The following is a 19,330-nucleotide window of genomic DNA, read 5'->3' as shown; positions in this document are numbered from 1 at the left end:
AACTCGGCCCACGGGAGGTGGCTAAATAAGGTCCACGGGAGGCGGCTTCCAGCTGCTCTGGATCCATTGCTCAGCTGGCAGCGGCCACCAGGTGCCCTGATTTAGTTGGCCCCGCCCTCCAAGGGCCTTACTTCCGGGATTCTTCAGGCGGGAGCAAGAAACACGGGCACATTTGGCGTCCTGCGCCTGCGCACATTCCGTCTTGCGCCTGCGCATTCCTGACAACTCCCGGACCGGACATAACGGTCCCCGCGCGGCTCTCCGAACCGGAAGTGGAGGTGAGCTGTCGCGGGCCGCGCCCGGCCTCGCTCAACGCCCGGTAGTCCCCGCCGCCGCCGCCGCCGCCCTCGGCCGCTGCCGAGGCCTCCTGCAGCCACCATGTCTGCCAGCGCCGTCTACGTGCTGGACTTGAAGGGCAAGGTACTGAGGGCTCCCCATCCTCCCCGTTGCCCGGCAACTGGCGGGGTCCTCCTCCCTGCGGGGAACCACCCTGTTGCTAGGCAACCGGCCTATGAGCTCCACCCTGGTGTGAGGCTAGGAGGCCGGTAGACCTCACCGGAGATTCACACCCTGTTTCTTTCTGGGTAATTGGGCGGGGGTCTGCAGTGGCTCTGCCCCGCCCTGTTGCTAGGTAACGCGGTGGGCTGCCGCCACCGCGTTGCCAGGTAACCGACTGCCGCGCCCCCTGCTCTCAGGCGCCGGGACCAAGGGCTCTGGCCTCGGTGGAGAACCCGGAAGTGGGGCCGGAGCCGGCCCGGGAGCCAGGCAGGGCGTCTAGGGGCTGCGCGACCTTTGGCCAGGGGTGGCGAGGCGTGGCGGGGACTGGGTGCCCTCGAGCCAGTCCCGCCTTCTCAGGGCATTGCAGCTTCTGTTTACCATGCACTTTCTCTCAGTAGGAATTTCTCTCCACGTTCATTGTGATACTGACTTACAAGGGTTAGATGTGGTGGGTAGTGATCACGAGTGCCATTTTATAGAGGTAGAAACTGAGGCACGGAGAGGTGAAGCAACCTGACCAAGGTCACACCGGTCACAGAGAAGTAGCAAGTCTAAGAGTCCGATCCAGAATCATTTGTTCATTCAACTGATATCTAGGGAGCACTACTAATGCTGGACAGAGTACTAAGCCTGGGGTCGATTTGTGTTTAGCAAAAAACAGTCCCCCCTCTTTTTTTTTTTTTCATATAGTGTCAGTTGTCCAGTCTGGAGTGCAGTGGCGCAATCTCCACTCACTGCGACCTCCACCTTCTGGGTTCAAGCAATTTTCCTGCCTCACCCTCCGGAGTAGCTGGGATTACAGGTGTCCACCACCACACCCAGCTAAATTTTATATTTTTAGTAGAGATGGGGTGTCACCATGTTGACGAGGCTGGTCTCGAATGCTTGACTTCAAGCGATTTATCTGTCTCGGCCTTACAAAGTGCTGGGATTACAGGGGTGAGTCACTGTGCTAGGGTTCAACAATCCATGTTCTTATGGCGTTCACAGGCTGATGGGGAGATGGATACCGATCTCCAAAAACACAAATAAATGTCAATTGCAGTGGTGGGGCAGGGTGAGTGTGTAATAGGGACAGTCAGCCTCAGCCAGAGAATGAGAGAGGATTTCCCTAAGCAAAGGTGACAAACGAACCTGAGACACCAGCAAGCTGGACATAAACTAGAACCCGGGCATCCTCCCCAGAGGATCTGAGAAAATTTAAAGGCAGGATTGTCCCCGCCTTTTCGAAATGGGCCTCCGCCTTCTCCCAAGTCCATCCCAGGTGCACGGCAAGTGGCTGCTTGGCCTGTTGTGTGTGGAAGCAACAAGAACCGGTCCAACAATGTTAGCCCAACACTGATCAGTGAGAGAAACAAACGTGGGTGTCAGGTCCTAGGTGAGAGGTGGGCAGGAGTGAGCTCTGAATCCACTGGGAGTGAAGAAGTGAAGTGGCAACCACCCCAGCACTTTCCTGAAGTCCCTTGAGTAGGTGCCTCTCCTGGAAGCCACCCACAGTCAACACCTAGTGAGACCCAGTGCTGGCCTTCCTTCTCCCGCCTTCTTAGAGGCATGCCAGAGGCTGGGTGGGTGTGGTGTTCCCTGAGCCCTGGTGGCATGAGTCTTGCTTCTGCCCCGGCCACTGCCTCTCCAGCCGTGCCAGCAGGCTGCCTGTCTTGGCTTGCTTATGCCTTCAGCAAACATTTCATGAGTGCCTAGCATGCACCCCGTCCTGTGCCAGGCATAGGGTATCCATTGGCACTGTGGCTGTAGTGTTAGGGCTGAGCTGAAAACCCATCTCTGCCGCTCAGCTGAGACAAGCCTCTTCTCTCTGAGCCTCGCGTTTCTCACTGGTCAAAAGAGGCTTTTTTTTTGGACGGAGTTTCGGTCTTGTCACCGAGGGAGCACAATGGCACGATCTCAGCTCACTGCAACCTTCGCCTGCCAGGTTTAAGTGATTCTTCTGCCTCAGCCTCCTGAGTAGCTAGGATTACAGGCACCCGTCACCACACTCGGTATAATTTTTTGTATTTTTGGTAGAGACAGGGTTTCTCTATGTTGACCAAGCTGGTCTCGAACTCCTGACCTCAGGTGATCTACCCACCTCGGCCTCCCAAAGTGCTGGGATTATGGGCATGAGCCACCATGCCTGGCCAAAAGAGGCTTTTATGGACTTACTGTGCAGATTTGCTGAGCAGATGCATGAGACAGACTCAGCACCACTCATGGTCCATGTTAGCCTTCCCAGGCCTCTCCGTCTAGCAGGGGAGTCACCTAGAAGCAGAGACATTACCACACAGTTGGATCCAGGCAGCCACAGGGGCAGGACCAAGGTCCTAAGTACTGCAGTTGCTCAACCTTGTCTTTAGCCAGTGGACGAGGGAGGTAGTTACAAAAGGCCCCCTGGAACAGGGCGATGCTGGAGGGGGTTTGGACGGTGACCAGGTCAGGTGGAAAAGAGGCATTGCAAGGGACACAAAGGGCAGCCTGCTGGGGCTGCCAAGCCAGAAGTCCTGACTGATGCTGAGCTGGGAGAGAGAGCCCAAGGGGACCACTTCAGTTCCAAGAAGGAGCAGCCACCGTGAGGAGACCGTAGCCCAGAGAGGCATGATCAGACCTGCCTTTCAGGAAGCTGCCCAAGGCAGCTGTGGGCTTCCCTCCCTTCCTCTGCAACCAAGACGCCCTTTCTTATTCCACAACCCACGGACCTCATGCTTCCAAAGTCAGCCTCGTGAGCCCACTGCATTTCATCAAAAATAAAGCACATTGAGAAATTCATGGCCACGTGTCTGGTTATCAGGGACGTTGGCGTGGCCACACTGGCTGGGAGAAAGCTTTCCTGGTAGGAAGCTTCTCCGCTTTATTGGGCTGGCTTCTCAGCAGCTTCTGACACCACTGACCACCTCCTCTGCGATGCTCCCTTCCGCTTCCGGGAAGCTGCGCTCTTGGGGGTTTCTCGCGCTGCCTGCTCTCCTCCTTTTCTGCCCTCCCCAGGGTTGTTGAGTGGCTCAGGCCTACGCGTGCCTCCCCATGCTGTCACTTTTCCCAGGTGATGTGACCCATGTCCATGGGCCAGTGACTCTCGACTTTGTCCACAGCACTTATCTGGAGATCCACTGGCTGCTGGGACACTGGGGAGGTCCTGCCGCCACCACAAACTCGGCATTTGTCAAAATGCACTCCCCGTGCCTGCTTGCTCTCCCTCTAAGTGATGCCATTACCCATTCAGCCATCTGCCTCACCTCCTTTTTCTCCTCACCCCCGTATTCACTCCACAAATGTTTACTGAGTGCCTATTATGGGCCATGCCCCGATCTGGGTGCTGGGACACAGCTGTGAATGAGACAGAGTAGTCACTGTTCTCAGGGAAGTTCAGACAGTAAACGAGGATACAAATAAATGAATAACGTAGCAGGTGATAAGGACACTGAAGATAAAGCAGGGGTCAGGTTACAGAGGGACAGGACATGATCTCAGCCAGAGCAAGCAGGGAGGACTTCTTAAAGGAGGTGTCGTTTGAACTGAGGCTTGAGAAATGAAAAGAGCCAGGCCAGGACAAAGACCCCAAGGTGGGAACAGATGTGGATCACTCAGAGAACACAGATGTGGATCCACTCAGATGTGGATCACTCAGATCACCCAGGCCAGGACAGAGACCCCGAGGTGGGAACAGATGTGGATCACTGAGATCACTCAGGCTGGAGTGAAGTGAATCAGGGCAGTGCAGGCAGAGAGGCGTCAGAGGGGCCGTGAGGAGCCAGACTACGCTGATCCTTGGGAACCACGGGGATGAGCTTAGGGTTTGTTCTCAGTGCCGGGGAGGCCGGAGTAGGTGGCAGTTGAACAGCAGGAAAGAGACCCCGTCTGGCTTCTGTGTAGGAAGAGACCTGTCACCCTTCGTGAGGAAGGACCTGGGGGGTCAAGAGTGACAGCAGGGGGAGGGTCTGTTTCCTCAACAGGTCATCACCTGCCTCCCTCCAATCGGTCCCACAGGACTAGGAAAGGAAGGTGCCATCCCCCATCCCTCCCAGCCCCACTTTGAGAGAATAAAGGCAATGTGTGATGAATGACAGGTTCTGAGGCAGGCGGTTCCCAGGATGGTCAGCACCGCCATGGCCTTCTCAGCCAGCGTGTTGCTGAGTCCTGCCGCTGGCTGTCCTGCGGGCCCCAAAAGCTGCAGCTGCTCCGAGCAGCATCTCCAACCACAGCTGTGCCCAGGCTAGCAAAGCTTCCGACCTCCTTTTTATTCTTTCAACAAGGTGTAATAACCTGCACTTTGTACAATTTGATGAGCTCAGTCGTGTGGGAAGCCGTAACCCACATTCCATCGCCCCTAAAGCTTCCTCACGCCCTTTGCTGTCCCGCCCCATCCCTAGGCAGCCACTGATGTGTTTTTCATCACCATTTTCTAGGATTTTCTATACGTGCAGTCATCCAGGATGAGCTCTCCTTTGTCTGGTTTCTTTCAGCCAGCACAGTGATTGTGGGATATGTCCCTGTATCGGGAGTCCGATGCCTTTCGTTGTTGAGGCGTGTTTCTCTCCTTTTTTTTTTGAGGTGGAGTTTTGCTCTTGTTGCCCAGGCTGGAGTGCAATGGTACAATCTCGGCTCACTGCAACCTCCGCCTCCCGGGTTCAAGCGGTTCTCCTGCCTCAGCCTCCTGAGTAGCTGGAATTACAGGCACATGCCACCACGCCCAGCTAATTTTTGTATTTTTAGTAGAGATGGGATTTCCCACATTAGTCAGGCTGGTCTCCAACTCCTGACCTCAGGTGATCTGCCCGCCTCACCCTCGTAAAGTGCTGGGATTACAGGGGTGAGCCACTGCGCCAGCCTGAGGTGTGTTTCTCATGGCATGTAGGACACAGTGACTGTGGGATCCGTCCGTGTATCAGGAGTCCCGTCCCTTTCATTGCCGAGGTGTGTTTCTCATGGCGTGCAGGACACAGTGACTGTGGGATCTGTCCGTGTATCGGGAGTCCCGTCCCTTTCATTGCCGAGGTGTGTTTCTCATGGCGTGCTGGACACAGTGACTGTGGGATCCGTCCGTGTATCGGGAGTCCCGTCCCTTTCATTGCCGAGGTGTGTTTCTCATGGCGTGCAGGACACAGTGACTGTGGGATCTGTCCGTGTATCGGGAGTCCCGTCCCTTTCATTGCCGAGATGTGTTTCTCATGGCGTGCAGGACACAGTGACTGTGGGATCCGTCCGTGTATCGGGAGTCCCGTCCCTTTCATTGCTGAGGTGTGTTTCTCATGGCGTGCTGGACACAATTTGTTTCTAGTTCACCTGTTGAAGGACATTGTCATTGTTTCTAGTCTGGGTCTGTTTCAGTTAAAGCTGCTGTTAACATCTCGTGCTAGTCTTTGTACAGACATATGATTTCATTTCTCTTGGATAAATACCAAAGAGAGAAATGACTGGGTCGTACAGTAACTCTGGGTTTCAGTTTTTCAGAAACTGCCAGACTTCCCCAAAGTAGTTATCCCATTTTCCATTCCCATCAGCAGTGGACAGGGGTTCTAGATGCTGTGTATCCTGACCCACAGGCTATCAAAGAGAGAGACCAGGAAGGGCTTCTCCTCTTCAGAGTACCTGTGGACTTCAGGAAATACGAACCTTCAGCAGGAATGGGTGTCCTGACCCAGGCAGGAGAGCAAGGTGCAGGAGAGCACGGGAAAGACTCTGGGAAGGCCTGTGTTGAGAGCTTATGAGGCACTGCTTAACCTGATGTCTCTAAGTGATTCAGTCCTGGACCCTTGCTGCAGAGTCCCCTTCTGCGCTCACCCTGCAGGGAACTGTTGGTGGCACCTGTGGGAGCTCACACTGGGAGGTGCTCTTCTCCAGGAATTCCCTGGGGGATGGAGACCAGAATGACCTGCTCTTGTGTAGACAGGGGCCATGATCAGGGACCCCGAGGGAAGCATGCTGGTGCATCTCACCCGCTGCCCCCAGCCCCTGGATTGAAGAACTGAAAATGCAAGTGTCTTCTCTCTTCCTTCCCCACCGCAGGTGCTCATCTGCCGGAACTACCGTGGCGACGTGGACATGTCGGAGGTGGAGCACTTCATGCCCATCCTGATGGAGAAGGAGGAGGAGGGGATGCTGTCGCCCATCCTGGCCCATGGGGGGGTCCGCTTCATGTGGATCAAACACAACAACCTGTATTGTATCCCTTTGTTGGGGGTGCTCCCAGGGGACTCCTGTGTGGGTGTGTGTGCACACACCCACACACCTGCAACCAGGGCTGGTTTGAGCACAGCGGGAGCCATCGGACACAGCCTGCCCTCCCGGAGCTCCTTGCTGCCTGCGGAGACAGGCAGAGAACGCACTATGACACGTGTGATGGGTGTGGGGAGAGGGGCGGGTGTGACTTGAAATCCTTTGGCCCAGGGGCCCAGGAAAGGAAGTGACACCCTGGAGGAAGCCTGCGGGGAGGCCTGGCTTCTGCCAGCTGGAGGGACGGACAGGCACTGGGCATGGGTGAAGAATCTGCAGGACAGAGGCTCATTCCAGCAGCTGCACTCGGGGTGGCTGGAGCCCTCAAGAGGGGACGTGTGGCAGCAGCGAGGCTGGAGTGGTCAGCGGGGCCTGGGGTCTCAAAGGACATCATCTGAAATGCGACAGGAAGTCTTTGGAGGCTTTTAGATGTGTACCTTCTGGAGGTTTCTGGCTGCTGAGTGGGGCAAGACTGTGGGGACAGGAGAGGACATGGGTAGGTGGGGAGTAGGCTGGGGCCATCGTGCAGGTGGGAGGGGAAGTGACCTGGACCACGGAGGGGTGGTGGGGTACAGAGAAGGGGAGAGGCTCCTCCCAGCCCCGCCCAGATCTCAGATCCCCCTGCCCTTCCTGTCCTTGGACCCATGTGGAGACTTGGCCAAGGCAGTTTCTACCCAGAAGGTCTAACTGGCCATCCCACAGCTTTGGGCAGACCTTCAGGCGCATTGCAGTACCTGCACTACTACGGAAAGGGCCTGGCTTTGCAGTCCACAGCCCGGTATGAGCCCCAGCTCCAGCAGCCATGGGGCTGGAGGTGAATTCCTCACCTTCTCACAGTTCAGCGGGAACGACGACCCCTCGCTGCACATGGAGGGGTAGTTCAGGTCAGTTGAGCTGACTTGTGAACATTGCTCCCAGCAGATGTGGGCTCCATGCCCTTTCCCGTGTTCCTGGAGACATGGGGCCTTGCCAGTACAGCGTGGCAAGTGGGCCAGAACATCTCCTGGGAGCCCCTGGAAAGGCAGAATCCCACACTCACCCAGCCCTGCCCCATCAGAATCTGCACTGTAGCAAGATCGTTCCTGGTGGGGCGTGTGCATGTTCCCATGTGGGCCGTGCTAGTCCAGCGCCCTCACCTGGCTCCCTGTGGCGTGCCTCTGTGGAGATTTCTCCTGGCTCTGGAAGGCCCTGAGAAGAGCTCTGAAGCTGATCTTTGATGGCTTATAACCCGGGGAGTTGACAGTCCTCTGAGGCCCCCCAGGTATTGGGAGGAGGGTGAGGGGCTGTGATCTGAGCTTAGCAGGAGCCATCAGATCAGTTTCTGCTTGGGCCCCTACATTTCACACCTGGGCATCTGGGAAAGAGACAGGGAGGGCTCACCTCTCTGGCTGAGTGGACGTCCTTTTACCTCTAGCCGGGACAATTCTCAGCAAGACCCTGGATGAGAGCCACCCACTGCCCCTGCTTATAAAGGATCTGGGGAGGGCGTGTTGCCAGGCAGCAGGAGGGAGGCCAGCACTCGTCTGACTGGGCCAGTGTCCCTTTCCTGGGCCCTGTGCTGGGGTGAGGTGAGAAGGGAGAGGATGCAGCCCCCGCCCTACCCGCTAGAGCTCACTGCTGGGCAAACAAGCCAGGTGGCACAGACGAGCCATGAACAGGGATGTCCAGGGCACAGTACGTGAGCCTATAGAGGAAGAACCAGCCTTCTCTGGTGGCCTGGGAGCCAATTAGGGAAAAAGGAACAGGAAGCACCCAGCACACACTGACCCAGGGAGGCAGGGGCTGGCACCTGTGGCAGAAAGGAACATCTGCACCAGATGGCTCACGTACACTGCCTCAGTGAATTCATTCACAGGCCCCCATTACACAGGAGAGAAATATTGAGGTTTCTCTAGAAAGGTTTGTTTCAGGGGCCACAGCTTGTGTTTCCAAAGCCAGGAAGGGCTGAAGCCAGAATTGACCCTGGCTGGCCACAGAGTCTGGCTGGGGGACCTTGGATCTCAGCAGGGTCATGATGAGGTCGCCTTTGGAGGAGCAGGGCCAGTGCGTACTGCTTTCTGCTCCTGGAATGAGCTTCGCTCCCTCCCTGCTCAGGGCAGCCCCTCACCCAGCCCCCTGGACAGGTCCTCTGTGCCACCTGCCATCCCTGTGATTCTCCATCTCAGTGAGTGCTCCCTGGGGCATGCCTGGCCGGTGACTCCTGTGTCCCAGGCCCAGCTTGGACCAGGAGCTTGGTAGCCCACCATGGGCCACGTAAGCAGCTGGGAGCGGCAGTAGGGAAGGCTCTGAGGGTTGTGAGGGTTAGGGGCTGCTTCTATCAGCTGGGGTCTTCCAGGTAGCCGCACGGCCTCTGAATGCTTCTTAACCACGGCTGCCATGCAGTGGTCGCCACGTCCAAGAAGAATGCGTGTGTGTCGCTGGTGTTCTCCTTCCTTTATAAGGTGGTTCAGGTGAGTCTCTCTCAGAGGGGCTGCGGGCTTGGGTGGCGGTTGTCTTGGCTCTGCTTTTGCACCTCCCCATACCTGGCCACCCTGGTTAGAGCTGTAGGGTCCCCAGGTAGGGCTGGGGCTGGAACCCCAGGAAGTGGGAAAAGGGAGCCCAACCCCCCTGTGTGGAATTCTACAGCTCGCATTGCTCCCCACCCTGGGGAAGAAAGGAAAGTGAACAGGAAAAGGTGGGGCTCAGAGCAGGGGTGTGCCCTGACCCTCGAAGGGACAGGCAAGTCCCCCAGCCAGCTTTGGAAGGATGTGGGGTGACCCACTGATGGGGTTGGAATAACAGCAGAGCTGCAGAGCCAAGCCCAGCTCAGAATCTCCCTGGGGGCTCTCAAGGCACAGAGGCCTGAAGCCCACCTTGGGGAGAGCTGACACACACCTGGCCCAGGCTGCCAGTGACATGGAGACAGTGGCCAGTGCAAAGGCCCTGGGACAGCCGTGTGTGTGGTATGGCCAGGGAGGCTGAGGTCAGCTGGGAAGAGGGCGGATTAATACAGAAGTGGGGATTGCATTCCACCTCTGATGAGAGATAGTGGAGACCTTTAAGCAGGAGACTGATAAGACCCAGTTTGATCTAAAGCAGTGACTCTGGCTGCTGAGCAGAAGGACTTGAGGGCAGCCTGGAGGCCAGTGAGGAGGCTGCTGCCGGCTTCCTGGAGAGGATGGGCCTGGCCGAGGCAGGCTGTGGGGCTCAGGAAAGTGGGAACCAGGACCCAGGAGGCCTGGGAAAGCTTTCATCCATCACTGATCCCAGCTGTGCAGAATGTTGGGGAATGGGGGCAAGCCCAAGTGGGGAGGGCATGGGGAAGGAGCTGAGCATCACCTGGGAAGGCCCCACATGCAGGCCGAGGGCTCCTTCACTGGACCGGTGGCGCTGTCACAGGCAGGGCTGGGCCTGGCTGTGCTGCCTGTGCTTTCCAAGCAGAGGCCAGGCGATCACAGTCCTGAAGCGCACAGGGGTCAGCAGATCAGAGACGGGGGATGTGGGAAGGGGAGGGTCCCCACCCAAGGGTTGGGCAGTTCCTTCCTGCTTCAGTGATGTTCCTTCCTTTGGCATTTATGCCTGCAAAAGTGCTTCTAACGGCCCCTCTTCTTTGGCGTCCCTTCCTTAGCCCTCCAAGCTTTCCATTGAAATGGGGAAAATGGTTCATCAGGTCATCCCCTGAGTCACTCCAGACTCAGGAAGGGATGACAGTTACAGTCGCTCAGGAGGGGCCACCTGCCTGGGGGTGTCTGGGCAGGGAAGAGAATGGGGACGTGGAGCTTCTGAAGGCCGCAGAGGACATCTCCAGCCTGGCCCCACCCCACAGCCAGCCACTGCTGTCCTCCTGCCCCGTTACCTGGGTCCAGGGCCCTGTAGCACGTCCCCGAGCCTGGGAAGTGGGCTGTTAGTAGGACTTAGAGGGCAAGTGAATGTGTGCAAGCGTTCATTCATTCCTCATCCATTTGCTCAGCCATCTGCCTCCCCTCCCTCCCCCGCTTCTCACGCCGCCACTGCCACAGGTGTTTTCCGAGTACTTCAAGGAGCTGGAGGAGGAGAGCATCCGGGACAACTTTGTCATCATCTACGAACTGCTGGACGAACTCATGGACTTCGGCTACCCCCAGACCACCGACAGCAAGATCCTGCAGGAGTGAGTGGGCAGGGGTGGGGCCGGGAGCTAGGCCTGGGCGGTGTCGTGACATCAATGCCATCAGGTTTGGAAACAGAAGGGGCAAATGTGTGTTCGCGTTGTCTCCCACCCGCCCTCCCACCTCCAGCCGTGTTGGGATTTTTACGGAGTTGGTAGGCTTCCTTTCTTTCCTTCTTCTGTAGAGTTTTATCTCCTCTGCTATAGAAAGAGACACAGCATTTAAAACTAGCAAAGCCCCAACAGCCATTCTGTGTGGTAACAGGTAGCAGGATTCAGTCTGGGCCATTAATTGAAATGTGAGCTTGTCTTATCTTTTTTTTTTTTTTTGAGACGGAGTCTCGTTCTGTCTCCCAGGCTAGAGTGCAGCGGTGCAATCTCAGCTCACTGCAACCTCCGCCTCCCAGGTTCAGGTGATTCTCCCACCTCAGTGGTTTTCATTCGTTTCCTCCTGATAGCCGGGCGTACCAGTGCTTTTCCTGTTCCTTATCTTTTCTCTCCAGCCACACAGACGCCCTAAATCCCTTGCTACTAAGGAGTAGCCTCCTTTGTTTTTACTGTCAGAAAATAACTGTGATTGAGATCTCCCCTCTTTGGAATCCTGCCCTTCAGATAATAGGCAACGTGAATTGTTTCCTGGGGGCCCGGCCCCACGTGCAGCCTTTTACATTCACTCGAGTCACAGCCTCCCCATTTACCGTCTTCCCATTTTATAGTGGGCAGACAGACTCCCAGAGAAGCCTGTGTTCCCAACCCTGCACCTGTTGCTCCCCCAGCGGGATGGGGTCATCAGCCCCGTCCACGTGCTCAGCAGGGATGGGAAGCAGCTCACATCCACTTCTTGTTTTCCTCCCCAACATGGTCTTCTTGGCCCCCTAGAAATGAGCACTTTAGACTCCGTAACTTGCGTGTGTATTGGCCTTTGGAAAGGGTGAAGATTTTCCCGTATGAAGCAGCCCCAGGTGAAACCAGAGGCTGCCTTTTCTGGAGCTGCTTAAATTGAGGGGCTGCTTTCAAGTTGGTCAGAACCTCCCCTGCACCCACCCTGACCCCACCCCATCAGGGCCAGAAGCTGTGCTGTTGGCGCAGGTGCCACCTCCTTCACTCTGAGCTTGTGGCCCCACAGGTACATCACCCAGGAAGGCCACAAGCTGGAAACAGGGGCCCCGCGGCCCCCAGCCACCGTCACCAACGCAGTTTCCTGGCGGTCCGAAGGCATCAAGTATCGGAAGAATGAGGTGTTCTTGGATGTCATCGAGTCTGTTAACCTCTTGGTAGGCCTCCTTTCTTTCCTTCTTCTGTAGAATGTTATCTCCTCTGAGAAACAGATGCAGCAATTTAAAACTAGCAAGGCCCCGAGAGCCATTCTGTGTGGTAACTGATAGCAGGATTCAGTTTGGGCCACTCATTGAAATGTGCGCTTGTCTTGTCTTTTCTCTTGTTTTTGAGATGGCGTCTCCTTCTGTCGCCTAAGCTGGAGTGCAGTGGTGCGATCTCAGCTCACTGCAACCTCCACTTCCCAGGTTCAGGTGATTCTCCTGCCTCAGCCTCCTGAGTAGCTGGGATTATAGACACCTGCCATCACGCCCAGCTCAAGCTTGTGTTATCTTTATTAGCATTTATGCTGACTGAGAAGCCATACATGCACATTATTTTTAAAAATTAAAAGCAGGATATGAGGTTAGAAAGTGAAGGGCTTTTATCATTCACCGTGTACAGAAAAAAAAAGAGCAAGCAAAGGGCTCCGCTCCTGTGAGCAGAAAGATGAGGATTTATTCACCGTCCTCCTCTTGGGCCTCATTCTGTAGATAGACAGAAACACGTATGTTGGTTGCCCTGTAAACCTGAGGTCGTAAGCTGTGGTTCTTCTGCAACTTGTTTTCATTGTTGTTGTTTTTTGGGTGTTGATTTTGCATTCAGTGTTACTGTTTTGTATATGTTTGTTTTTTTCTTTTAGTTTTTAAATTATAAGTTGACGTTTTGCAAATGAATTTTAGCGCTTGTACAGATGTGTGTAACCCATCACCATACCCAGGGCACAGAACCTCAGAACCTCCTCATGCTGCCTCTTTGTAGCTCCACGCTCCCTCTTCCCCATTCCCTGACAACCATGGCTCTGCTCTCCACCACCGGAGTCTTCGTCGTGTTGTGATTGTCACCATAGCTGTCTTTCTGAGATTGTCGTATGAACGGCATCATACGGTCATGAGCTCTCAAGTCTGGCTTTAACTCATTCTAATTCTTTGCGATTCATCCAAATCCAATTGTTTTGTGTATCGACAGTCTGTTTCCTCGTATATTTATTTGTATTTATTTTCTGTTCCAAACCACAGAAGGACATTTGGGTGGTTTTCCAGTCTTTGGCAATTGTCAGTAGAGTTGCTAGAAACATTTTGTGTCCAGGCTTACGTGTGGACATAAGTTTTCATCTCTCTAGGGTAAATACCCAGGAGTGGGATGGCTGGGTCACACGGTAAGTGTACGTTTACCTTTATAAGAAACTGACAAACCATTGCCGTTTTGCATTCTCACCAGAGCGGATGAGGGTTGTGAGGACCCCACATCCTTGGTCAGTAGTTTTAGTTTTGCCATCCTAATAGGGATGTAGTAGTATCAGCATTGTTTTGTTTTTGTTTTTTTGAGATGGAGTCTTGCTCTTGTCGCCTACGCTGGAGTGCAGTGGTGCTATTTCAACTCACTGCAACCTCCACCTCCCAGGCTAAAGTGATTCTCCTACCTCAGCCTCCCAAGGAGCTGGGATTTTAGGCACCCACCACCACGACCAGCTGATTTTTGTATTTTTAGTAGAAATGGGGTTTCACCGTGTTGGTCAGGCTGGTCTTGAATACCTGATCTTGGGTGATCAGCCTTCCAAAGTGCTGGGATTATAGGTGTGAGCCACTGTGCTTGGCCTGTTGCATTTTCTTAATGGCTTATAATGTTGAGCATTGCTTTACATGTTTCTTTGTCATCTGTAGATCCTCTTTGGAGAAGTGTCTCTGTGCATCTTTTTCGCATTTTAAAATTGGGTCATTTTCCTGTAATTGAGCCTTGACAGTTCTTTGTATGTTCCAGGTAGAAGTCCTCTGTCAGATACATGATTTGCATATATTCTCTCCCAGTCTGCTTATCTTAGCAGTGTGTGTGTTTTTTTTTTTTTTAAGACAGAGTCTCACTTTGTAGCTGAGGCTGTAGTACAAGTGGCATGATCTCAGCTCACTGCAACCTCTGCCTCCTGGGTTCAAGTGATTCTCCAGCCTCCACCTCCCAAGTAGCGGGATTACAGGCACACACCACCACACCTAGCTAATTTTTGTATTTTTAGTAGAGACAGGGTTTCACCGGGTTGGCCAGGCTGGTCTCGAACTCCTGACCTCAGGTAATCTGCCCACCTCAGCCTCCCAAAGTGTTGGGATTACAGGCATGAGCTACCATGCCCGGCCCCTAGTACTATGTGAAAGAGGGCATCTTAGTGTTGTGTCAGTTTTCAGGGGAGGAGCTTCCAGCTTTTGCCTATTCAGTATGATGTTGGCTGTGGGTTTGTCATAGATGGCTCTTACTTTTTAGGTATCTTCCTTCAAAACCTACTTTGTTGGCTGAGCATGGTACCTCATGCTCTACTAAAAATAGGAAAATTAGCTGGGCATGGTGATGGGAACCTGTAATTCCAGCTACTTGGGAGGCTGAGGTGGGAGGATCGCTTGAGCCCAGGAGGTAGAGGTTGCAGTGAGTTGAGATTGTGCTACTGCATTCCAGCCTGGGCGACAGAGCAAGATCTTGTCTCAAAAAAAAAAAGGCGCAGTGGCTTACGCCTATAATCCCAGCACTTTGGGAGGCCAAGGCGGGTGGATCAACAAGGTCAAGAGATCGAGACCATCCTGGTCAACATGGTGAAACCCCGTCTCTACTAAAAATACAAAAATTAACTGGGCATGGTGGCACATGCCTGTAGTCCCAGCTACTCGGGAGGCTGAGGCGGGAGAATTGCTTGAACCCAGGAGGCGGAGGTTGCAGTGAGCTGAGGTCGCGCCATTGCACTCCAGCCTGGGTAACAAGAGTGAAACTCCGTCTCAAAAAAAAAAAACCCAAAACCCTAGTTTGTTGAGAGTTTTTAACATGAAGAGATGTTGAATTTTATTGAAAGCCTTTTCTGCATCTTTTGAGATGATCATGTAATTTCTGTATTTATGTGATGAATCGTGTTTATTGATTTGCATATATTGAACCAACCTTGCATCCCAGGGATAAAAGCCATCCTGATTGTGGTAGATTAGGTTTTTGATGTACTGCTGGATTCAGTTTGCTAGTGTGTTGTTGAGTATTTTTGCATCAGTGTTTATCAAGGATATTCCTGAAGTTGTCTTTTTTTGTTGTATCTCTGCCAGGTTTTGGTCTCAGGATGATGATGACCTTATAGAATGAGTTGGGGAGGAAGCCCTCCTCCTCAGTTTTTTGGAATAGTTTCAGTAGGAATGGTACCAGCTCTTCTTTGTACATCTGATAGAATTCAGCTGTGAATCCGTCTGGTCCGGGGCTTTTTTTTGGTTGGTAGGCTATTTATTACTGATTCAATTTTGGAGCTCATTACTGATCTGCTCGGGGATTCAGTTTCTCCCTGGTTCCATCTTGGAAGGGTATATATGTCCAGGGAATTATCCATTTCTTCTAGATTTTCTAGTTTGTGGGCATAGAAGTGTTCACAATAGTCTCTGAAGTTTATTTGTATTTTTGTGGGATCACTGGTAACACCCCCTTTGTCATTTCTAATTGTGTTTATTTGGATCTTCTCTCTTTTCTTATTAGTCTAGCTAGCAGCCTATCTTATTCATTCTTTTAAAAAACCAGCTCCAGGCTTAGTTAATCTTTTGAATGTTTTTTTTACGTCTCAGTCTTCTTCAGTTCAGCTGTGATTTTGGTTATTTCTTGTCTTCTGCTAGCTTTGGAGGTGGACACTTTTGCTTCACGCGTTCTTCTAGTTGTAATGTAGATCTTTCTCACTGTTTGATGTGGGCACGTAGTGCTATCAATTTCTCTTAACGCTGCCTTAGTTGTATCCCAAAGATTCTGGTCTGTTGTATCTTTGTTCTCATTGGTTTCTCTTGACTTCTGCCTTAATTTCATTTTTTACCCAAAAGTCATTCGGGAGCAGGTTGTTTAATTTCCATGTAATTGTATGGTTTTGAGCAATTTTCTTAGTTTTGAATTCTATTTTTATTGATTTGTGGTTTGAGAAGAGTGGCTGATATGATTTTGGTTCTTTTGCATTTGCTGAGCATTGTTTTATGTCCAATTGTGTGGTTGTTTTTAGAGTATGTGCCATTTGCAAATAAGATATATTCTCTCGTTTTTGGGTGGAGAGTTCTGTAGATATCTATCAGGTGCAGTTGATCCAGTGCTGAGTTGAGGTCCTGGATATCTTTGTTAATATTCTGCCTCAGTGATCTGTCTAATACTGTCAGTGGAGTGTTGAAGTCTCCCACTGTTACTGTGTGCAGTGTAAGTCTCTTTGTAGGTCTCTAAGAACTTGCCTTCTGAACCTGTGTACTCCTGTTGGCTGCATATATATTTAGGATCGTTAGATCTTGTTGCAGTGAATCCTTTACTATTATGCAATGCCCTTCTTTGTCTTTTTTGATCTTTGTTGTCTTAAAGTTGTTTTGTGTGAAATTAAGATTGCAACTCTGCTTTTGTCTGTTTTCTATTTGCTTGGTAGATTTTTCTCCATTTCTTTAAGTCCATGGGTGTTATTGCATGTGAGATGGGTCTTTGTTGTTGTTGTTGTTGTTGTTGTTGTTGTTGTTTTTTGCTACAGAGAAATATTTTTTTATCACAGTTTAGCTTTTCTTTTTTTTTTTTTTTTTAAAGAGAGAGAGAGAATAGGAAGGAGGAAAAAGGAAGAGAAAGAGAGAGAGAATGGGGAGGACGGAGAAGGAAAAGAAAGAGGGAGAGAGAATGGGAGTATTGCTTTCTTGCCCAGGCTAGAATGCAATTTAGTAATGGGTATTGAAAACCTCTTTTATACTGATAATTATACTTAATGATGTAGTCAGGAAGGAATAAGGGAAGAAGATAACAAACAAACAGCCAACCAATATTTAATTTAAACCTATGAAATGCTATGCGATTACTGAGGAGTGATTTACTTCCAATTATATAGTCACCTTTGGAATAGGTGTGAGGTGGTAATGTATGTTTTGTGTATTTGAAGTGGAGAGTTCTATAAATGTTTATTAGGTTTACTTGTTCCGGGTCTGAGTTCAAGTTCTGAATATCCTTGTTAATTTTCTATCTCGTTGATCTATAGAATCGTTAGCTCTTCTTGTTGCATTGATCCTTTTGCCATTATGTAATGTCATTCCTCGCCTCTTTTAATCTTTGTTGCTTTAAAGTCTACTTTATCAGAGGCGAGAATTGCATCTCCTGCTTTTTGTTTATTAGTTTATTTTTACTCTCTGTTTGATTGGTAAATCTTCCTCCTTCTCTCTGAGTCTTTGTGTATTGTTGCATGTAAGATGGGCCCGGATGCAGCATACCGATGGGTTTTGGCTTTTTATCCAATTAAAATATATATAAGTTTAATACCGGCGTTTGATGCTAGCTGGCTGTTTTGCCCATTAGTTGATGTAAATTTTTTATTGTGTTAAAGTTCTTTGCTTTTTGATATATTTTTGGAAAGGCTGATATTGGTTGTTCCTTTATATGTATAGTGCTTCTTTCAGAAGCTCTTGTAAAGCAGGCCTGGTGGTGGTGAACTCTCTAAGTACTTGTTTGTTCGCAAAAGATTTAATTTTTCCTTCGCTCATAAAGCTTAGTTTGGCTGGATAGGAAATTCTGGGTTGAAAGTTCTTTTCTTTAAGGATGTTAAATATTGGTCCCCACTCTTTTCTGGCTTGTAGGGTTTCTGCTGAGAGATCTGCTGTAAGTCTGATAGGTTTCCCTTTATGGGTAACCTGACCTTTCTCTCTGGCTGCCCTTAGTATTTTCTCCTTCATTTCAACCCTAATAAATCTGGCGATTATGTGCCTTGGGGTTGGTCTTGAAGAATATCTTTGTGGTGTTCTCTGTATTACCTGGAGTTGAATATTACCCTGCCTTGCCAGGTTGGGAAAATTTTCCTGAATGATATCCTGAAGAGTATTTTCCAACTTGGATTCATTCTCTTCATCATATTCAGGTACACCTATCAAACGTAAATTAGGTCTTTTCACATAGTCCCATATTTCCTGGAGACTTTGCTCATTCCTTTCCATTCTTTTTTCTGCATTCTTGTCTTCTCGTTTCATTTCACTGAGCTGGTCCTCGACTTCTGATATCCTTCCTTCTGCTTGATCAATTCGACTGTTTAAACTTGTGCGTGCTTCGCGAAGTTCTCGTGTTGTGTTTTTCAGCTCCATCAATTCACTTATATTCTTCTCTAAATTGTCCATTCTCGTTAACATTTCGTCAAACCTTTTTTCAAGGTTCTTAGTTTCTTTGCATTGGGTTAGAACAAGTTCTTTTAATTCACAGAAGTTTCTTATCACCCACGTTTTGAAACCTGCTGCTGTTATTGGAACACACGTGTAATCTATTAAGCCTTGTTCCGTTACTGATGAGGAATTGCAATCCCCTGTAGAGGGAGAGGCATTCTGATTTTGAGTATTCTCTACCTTTTTACGCTGGTTTCTTCCCTTCATTATATATTTGTCCGTCTGTCGTCTTTATAATTACCGACTTTCTAACTGGGTCTCTGACGTCCAACTTGTTGATTCCCTGCGCCGAAATCTGAGCAATCCACTGAGCCGGCCAAAACAGCGGTGTTAAGATTGATGGTGCTTTTCTGCCCGGGAATCTCCGGACTCTGCACCAAGAACTGGCGTGCTAAGGCACCAGCAAAACCGCCACGTCGGCCACAAGAGTCACCCTGGCGACACGTGGAGCTCCTTCACTGGGAATCTCCTGGTCCGTGAGCAACTAATATTCGTCTGAAAGTGTGGCGTCCTCTCGTTCTTTGCGCTTTCACTGGGAGGTACGTGCCCGAGCTGCTAATCATCAGCCATCTTGGATCTCTCTCTGTTGTTGTTGTTGTTGTTGAGACATAGTCTTGCTGTGTTGCCCAGGCTGGAGTGCAGTGGCGCGATCTTGGCTCACTGCAATCTCTGCCCCCCAGGTTCAAGCAATTCCCTCGCCTCAGCCTACCAAGTAGCTGGGATTACAGGCACCCACCACCATGCCCAGCTAATTTTTATATTTTTAGTAGAGACACAGTTATACCATGTCGGCCAGGCTGGTGTCAAACTCCTCACCTCAGGTGATTCGCCTGCCTCAGCCTCCCAAAGTGCTGGGATTACCAGCATGAGCCATCATGTTGGGACCTCTTTTCATATTTAGTACTTCTTTCAGGAGCTCTTGTAAGGCAGGACTGCTGGTAACAAATTCTCTCAGCATTTGCTTGTCTGAAAGGATCTTTTTTTTTTTTCTTTTTTTTTTTTGAGACAGGGTCTCATTCTGTTGCTCAGGCTGGAGTGC

At 51.1% G+C, this 19,330-nt stretch overlaps 1 protein-coding gene across 2 annotated transcripts in view; it reads left to right on the top strand.

The window, feature by feature from the left end:
• The first annotated feature begins 266 nt into the window (after positions 1-266).
• AP1M1 (adaptor related protein complex 1 subunit mu 1) overlaps positions 267-19,330 on the top strand; it is a 34,971-nt gene continuing 15,907 nt past the window's right edge. Inside the window, exons 1-5 of one of the 2 annotated variants that reach the window (XM_012469872.3) lie at positions 267-278; positions 6,490-6,646; positions 9,079-9,146; positions 10,695-10,825; positions 11,949-12,096. In XM_012469872.3, coding sequence (XP_012325295.1) covers positions 6,526-6,646; positions 9,079-9,146; positions 10,695-10,825; positions 11,949-12,096 — 468 coding nt within the window. In that variant the 5' untranslated portion in view covers positions 267-278; positions 6,490-6,525. Of the gene's footprint in view, positions 279-330; positions 421-6,489; positions 6,647-9,078; positions 9,147-10,694; positions 10,826-11,948; positions 12,097-19,330 lie in introns of those variants that run through there. The other variant, XM_012469871.3, reaches the window with a different exon arrangement.

Source organism: Aotus nancymaae, unplaced genomic scaffold (assembly GCF_030222135.1).
Source record: "Aotus nancymaae isolate 86718 unplaced genomic scaffold, 86718_ANA_hifiasm-v0.15.2.pri h1tg000028l, whole genome shotgun sequence".
In the NCBI taxonomy this organism is placed as follows: domain Eukaryota; kingdom Metazoa; phylum Chordata; class Mammalia; order Primates; family Aotidae; genus Aotus; species Aotus nancymaae.
This window is presented reverse-complemented; position numbering and strand designations above follow the sequence as displayed.